Source organism: Vigna unguiculata, chromosome 2, assembly GCF_004118075.2.
Source record: "Vigna unguiculata cultivar IT97K-499-35 chromosome 2, ASM411807v1, whole genome shotgun sequence".
NCBI lineage: Eukaryota > Viridiplantae > Streptophyta > Magnoliopsida > Fabales > Fabaceae > Vigna > Vigna unguiculata.
The window spans coordinates 2,947,120-2,953,510 of NC_040280.1; the positions used below are offsets into that span (position 1 = coordinate 2,947,120).

The 6,391-nt window shown below is 29.7% G+C and overlaps 1 protein-coding gene across 1 annotated transcript; it reads left to right on the forward strand.

Moving 5' to 3' along the window:
• Positions 1-1,162: 1,162 nt before the first annotated feature.
• LOC114166164 (protein TRANSPARENT TESTA 16) lies at positions 1,163-6,121 on the forward strand. Its single transcript, XM_028050844.1, has 8 exons — positions 1,163-1,207; positions 1,578-1,818; positions 2,900-2,969; positions 3,202-3,366; positions 4,035-4,076; positions 4,199-4,240; positions 4,658-4,851; positions 5,914-6,121. The coding sequence occupies exons 2-7, from the start codon at positions 1,631-1,633 to the stop codon at positions 4,847-4,849; spliced, it is 699 nt and encodes a 232-aa protein (XP_027906645.1). The 5' UTR covers positions 1,163-1,207; positions 1,578-1,630; the 3' UTR covers positions 4,850-4,851; positions 5,914-6,121.
• The last annotated feature ends 270 nt before the right edge of the window (positions 6,122-6,391 follow it).

The window sequence follows — 6,391 nt, forward strand, 5'->3', positions numbered from 1 at the left end:
ATATTAAATATTTTAAAATTGTTGAAGTACAACACGAAAAATACAATAAAGAAATCAAATTCTTATATTTACTTGCATTATTAACATAGTAAATGCAGCTATAGGTAAATTCTTACATTGTTCGATATGTTCTATATCTATTTTTATTACAGAAAATTCATGACGAATAATCGATTAATAACTGTTTTATAGTATAATGCAGTTAAATTAAACTAAGAAAAAAAAAACAAAGTGAGAGCTGAAAAGAGTAATTATTGGATAAATATATACAGTAGTTATGTAATAATAATGCTTCTCTAACACTAAACAGTTGCATATACATAGAATAATAATATCATAAACAAGGCACAACATATATTAATTGACCATCGAAAGAGTGATGAAGAAAAAAAAAAACATTTATATACATCTAGATTTACATATAGATATATAGATGCACATAATCTGAAAATTATTTTGATTTTCAAAGGTGGTTGGTGTCTTGTGGGCACAGAGTTAGAGACTCTTATTACTGGCACATGTGGTGATGAAGGTTGTGCACAGAAATTGTGATTCTTTGTCTTTTCTAATTTAGTCTTCAACCTTTTATAGAAACCTTAATATTCTCACTTTTTCCCTATTGTGGCAAGTTTCAGACTTCACTTTAGACCCAGGAATAATAGTGGTTTAGTTTGCAACAACTCCTTCTTTCCACATTCATGAAATGACACCAGAAACCCTAATCTTTTGAGAGTATTACCACAATACCCATCAAAAGATCGCTGCCTTATTCATCTTTTGCTTGAAACTGCTGCATGCAATTTAAGAAATGAATTTAGATGAATGAGGTTAAGGTTAATTAGAACTAGGGTATGCCTCTCAAGTCTCATGTGCACCAGTAAAATTTTCACACACACACAACAAAAATTCAAACTTGTATTCTTAGCAAGAAGATTGATGAATTGTTATTATAAAGTTGCATGTATGTATGTATGCACATATTTGTGTGCCTTAGCCACGCATTCATTATATCACCAACACAAAATGACAATACTACCCTTGCCTCTCCTCTGCATTATGTTGTCATATACAAAATTGCGTTGTGGCAGTTTCGGACATCCATGGTTGGCTCTCAGAAGTTGCCTTCACATTTGGTGTTATATATTAATAGCAAGCTAGTGTGATTTTTCTCAAACTCTAATTCCACTAGTAAAGAAAGTTTTCTGAGGTATCAAGTTGTTGATTTCAACACTTCTTCTACTTCTTCCTCTTCCACCATCTCTCTCTTTCTCACCTTCTTATCAGCATTTTCTTTAATGCCCTCTTTCTTTTACTTTACAAGTAACCCTAATAAAGAATTTTCTGCATTTTTCAATCATATAGCCACTCACAGATTATTATATGCTGTATTAAATTACTTATTTGTTGTTATTAGTAAGTAATATAGACATAGATGTCATCGTTTTGTTTTGTTTTTTCTGTTAAAATCGTTGCTTGTTTTCTGTTGAAATTGGAAGGTAAAAGAACTCAAAGGGTTGGTTTACATACACACACATATATTTGGTTTAACTTGTTTCTTTATGTGGTAATGAGTGTAGGGATTCAAGGAAAAACTAAGGGTAGAAGGAAATTGAGGTCGGGTTTATGAGACATGGGACGTGGAAAGATTGAGATAAAGAGGATCGAGAACACCACCACAAGGCAAGTAACCTTTTCCAAAAGAAGAGGTGGCCTCATCAAGAAGACAAAGGAGCTTTCTGTGCTCTGTGATGCACAGATCGGGATCATCATCTTCTCCAGCACTGGGAAGATGTGGCAATGGTGCACTGAACCCTTCAGGTGCATGCCTACTACACCTTCATTTCCTTTTCTCTCAGATCCCTTGCCTTCTGAACTTTGTTTCAACTTCTCAAGTAAAATAAGGGTTTGTAAATTTGTAAATGGATACACTTTTCTGTGTTAGTTTTTAGCATTTTGCTGACTAAGTGTTTCTTTTCTGCTTCTAAACTTTGATTCCATTTCTTCTTAATTGTTTCTAAAACTTTTATTCTGTTCCAGAAGATAAGGGTTTCTAGATATTTGTAGCTATATAAATATATATATGTACAGTTTTCTTTTGCTAGTTCTTCCAAAATGGCTTCCATATCTGTGGTAGTTTTCATCATCTTGTTGATTAATTTCTCTCTTCAAATATACTAATTAGTTCTGTGGGGTGTTAAGTGGTTCTGTGTTATTTGTTTGTGTGTCATGTGAGAGGAGGTTTTAGGTCAATATCATCTTAATTTCATTCTCAAAAGTAAGGTTGACCCACTTGAGTGCCTTGGACTTGAAGTGCAGTTTCATGTCTGACATGGTGATTACAGATCTGATCAGTTCATACAATGATGTGTTTTCTCAGTGTGGCATGTGCTGGGTTATAGATTTCGTTTTCAACCACATATATATTTGTGATCTTCTACATTAAACTCTCTCTTCAAGCCTCTAACTTTATCATGTCTGAACTATGCATTCATTTTTTCTGGCTAAAAACCAATCATATTAATCAAATTCATCTCTTTTTCCTGCATCCATGTTCAATCTTATTCATCTCCAACTAACCCTCTAGTACTTTTACATTTTTTTATTAATAATTAAAACAGTCACACCAAACTCAGAGGTAACTAAAACTCTTTGATAATTTATATTTTCTCACCTAAATAGTTGAAAGTACCATATCCAGTGCACATGATAGATTTCTAATTTATAATAAGTGGGTTGAAACTTCATTTTGTAGGAGTAAATCACGCTTAAAATCTACTTAATGTTAGTTATAATGCTGATTATCATGATTTAATCTGATTTTATTTTCTGAAAAATATGAGCTTGTATTCATCATGGATTTATTTTATTACTGTATTAAACATGAAAACTCTGTGATCAGGATGGAGCAGATCATAGAGAAGTACCAGAGATCAACTGGAGCTCGCATTGCAGAACGTGACCATCCCCGTGTATGAGGCTAAAGTGCTAAACTTTCGTTCATATCCTGATAAAATCAAAGAACAAAAAAAGTGATTTTGGTCTTTGTATTATGAATCGAATTAAGGTTTCTATATTTGCAAATAGGGTAAATTTTGGTACATATAAAAAGCTAAAATCACATGTGTTTATTTAAAGTTTGAAAAATAAATTTAAGAATATACAAGAATAAAAGTGAAATACTAAAAGTATACATGATTGCAGGAAGAATTTATCCATGACATGGCAATGCTGAGGCAAGAAACTCTCCGTCTTGAACTGGGAATTCAAAGGTATCTCGGTGAGGACATGGGGTGTTTGCAATATGAAGATTTGACTAAACTTGAACAAGAATTGGAGAATTCTGTGGCAAAGGTTCGAAATCGTCAGGTATATGTGTACATGCACTGTTCTGATAATTATTCAATTTAATTTCTTGTCTATTACATTTTCAAAAGGTGTTAAAAATTTGAAGTATAATAAGATATTTTGTGTGACTAAAAAGATGCATTTAATGGAGTGTTTTTAGTGCTACTTCTTACCAGTAGTTTACTTGAGGTCTATAACAGTTCTTGAATGGTGAAATCTTACCCTTAATTTGTGACAATGAAAATGTTTGATGAAAATTACGAAAATTATTTGATTTATGTTAAATTAAACAAACTTAACCTGATTAAATTTATTAAAATATAAACCTGTTGTTTAGTTCATTGCTTTCTTGGTCATGAAAATTATTTCAAATGTCAGAACATGTGTTATCCCTGTGGAGTGTCTCTATATAATCACAAGTGGCTAAGGTGTTCAATATCATGTGGATTAATTAGTGTCATGTTTTCTTTGTGTAAGTTCTTACACATTATTATACTCGTTTTTTTTTGTTACTCATTGATTTTAACAAAATTATACAGCTTTTATAAATTGCATGCCTCAAAATGCACTTAACAGTAGAGTTAAAACAATTAAAACATGAACAATTCTTCGTATAATATGGCCAATCACTTTTTCATGGTTCCATCTTTGTCACCAATTGTCTGACATGACTATATATATCCATGCAGAATGAACTCTTGCAACAACAAATGGAGAATCTGAGAAGGAAGGTATGACCCTCTTTCACATTTATCATATACACTATACAAACCCTACCCATTAATTTTCTGTAGACACAAAACAACCAACATTATATATATTTATTAATTCTACCTTCTTAATTATAATTCAGGAAAGGATGTTGGAAGAGGAAAACAATAATTTGTCCAATTGGGTAAGAATGTATACTTACAAATCTAATATATATTATAAATGTTTGTAAAAGTGTTTTTGATGCTGTTTGTAATCAAAATTGAAGTTTTTTTTTTTTTTTTTTTTTACATAAGTTTTATTTAGGACTTATAGTTTATACTTAGATAATTAAAAAAAATAAGCCTTTTAGAATAGAAATAAAATACATTTTTCTATAAAATAAACATATATACAAGGTAAAAATACATTTTTACAAAAAATATATAACAAAGTTTCTAGAGATTAACTTAAGCATAATTAATTTTAACTTTAAGAAAACACATTCTATTTTTCTCCATGTTGACATCTTTGAAAAAGCTGTCCTTATTATCTGACATAATAAGGAAATTAGTAATAATATTACAGTAACGTTGTTAACAAAAAAGTTGGGAAGATTCAGGAACACAGAGCAGTGTTGGAGTTTGAGAAGGCTACAGTGGAAGCAAGCAAACCAATGCATATGAACATGATGGACGAGTTTCCATTCTTTGAAGAAGAACCTGCTGGTAGCATCCTTCAACTTGCTTCTCCTGTGCTTCCACACTTTCACCCTTATCTTCAGCTTGCACAACCCAATATCAAGCCTCAGTGAGGGTATGTTATATATATATATATATATATATATATATATATATATATATATATATATATATATATATATATATCTTTATGTTCTTACTTATCACTTACAAATATCAGAAAATATTTGAAGTGTTTCAACCATTTTACAGAAATGAGGTCCCTTTTATGACTTAAGGATTATTAGGATGATGATGAGAGACACTGACTGAAGAAAAAAAAAAGAAATAACGTAAACAACTGAAGGGATACTCCTTATTAAGACTTCTTCTCATAATCTACATTTTAAAAAGACTTTCTTTTCCTTCTTTTGTGTGTTAAAGTGTTTATGACAACAAATGTCTAATCTAAACCTGCATAAACATGTGTATGTATTGTCTTAGTAGACAACATTAAATAGACATATTTTTGTTGTTGACAGTTTCAAAACATGATTATGTTTTTCTAGCTGTGTAGTTTCTCGAAGAAACTATGAACTTTTGTTGGTTTGTTTAAAGTTTTTACGTCACTAATTTAGAAAATGTAAGTTTCAGAGTCTAACATTTTCATGCCTAGTGACATAAGAACAAATATCATTTATTTTTATGAATCTACATCACACGTTTTCTTCTCTTTACCATGTAAAAGAGTAAGATTGTTGTAGTTTTAATTGTTTAATGGAAGCTGTTTATTCTCATCTTACCCTATTCTATCTATATTTTTTTTTTTATCTTTTAAAGATATTTTAGTTTTGAATTAAAATAGATTTAAATGTTAATGTTTCACCAAACATTGATCTGACTAAATTCTCAGTCACAGTGTTTTCAGAAATACCATTTCTTCTGGTATGGTTGAATCCACACAAATGAAATTCAATTAATGTGAATAATTTTTGTAAGAAGAACTAATGTGAATAATGTTGATCTGTAGTGTCTTCATGTGTGTTTGTATTATTTTTCAGAGTTTAAATTCAATTTTTTCATATGCATCACATCTATCATTTTTCTTTTATTTTCTTCTCCTTCTCTTTCTTAGTATATATTATATTAGTTATAGATGTTGAAGAATATGATATGGGTGGCTTGTGATACCTTGCAGACTAATGAAAGATGGAGTAATTTCTTGAGGGAATGAAGAAGCTAATTAATGTCATCCTTGTAATGATAGACACATTTGAAGTCTCCTTCATTAGGAATCATGCTTTGGAATTGACAGTAATAATTAACTTGTTACCTTTTTTATTTTTTATTTTCAATTAATTAAGTATGTACACCAAATTTAATTAATTTTAGTTGTTATGAGAGTATGTGTTTATGGTACAACAGATATACTAGATAGAAATTTATGGAAGAAAGTGTTTTTTTTATAACTCCTAATATAATATAAGAAATGTTTAAAGAATATAACACAACTAAAATACTAATACCAATATATTATTTTATTACTTAATATTTCAAAAGGATTAGGAAAAATAAGAATTTTTAATGAAATAAATATTTTTTTTATAGTTTTATTGAATACTTTAAACACCTTTTATGTTGGTTATTGATAATATGATTTATAATATATTATCTTA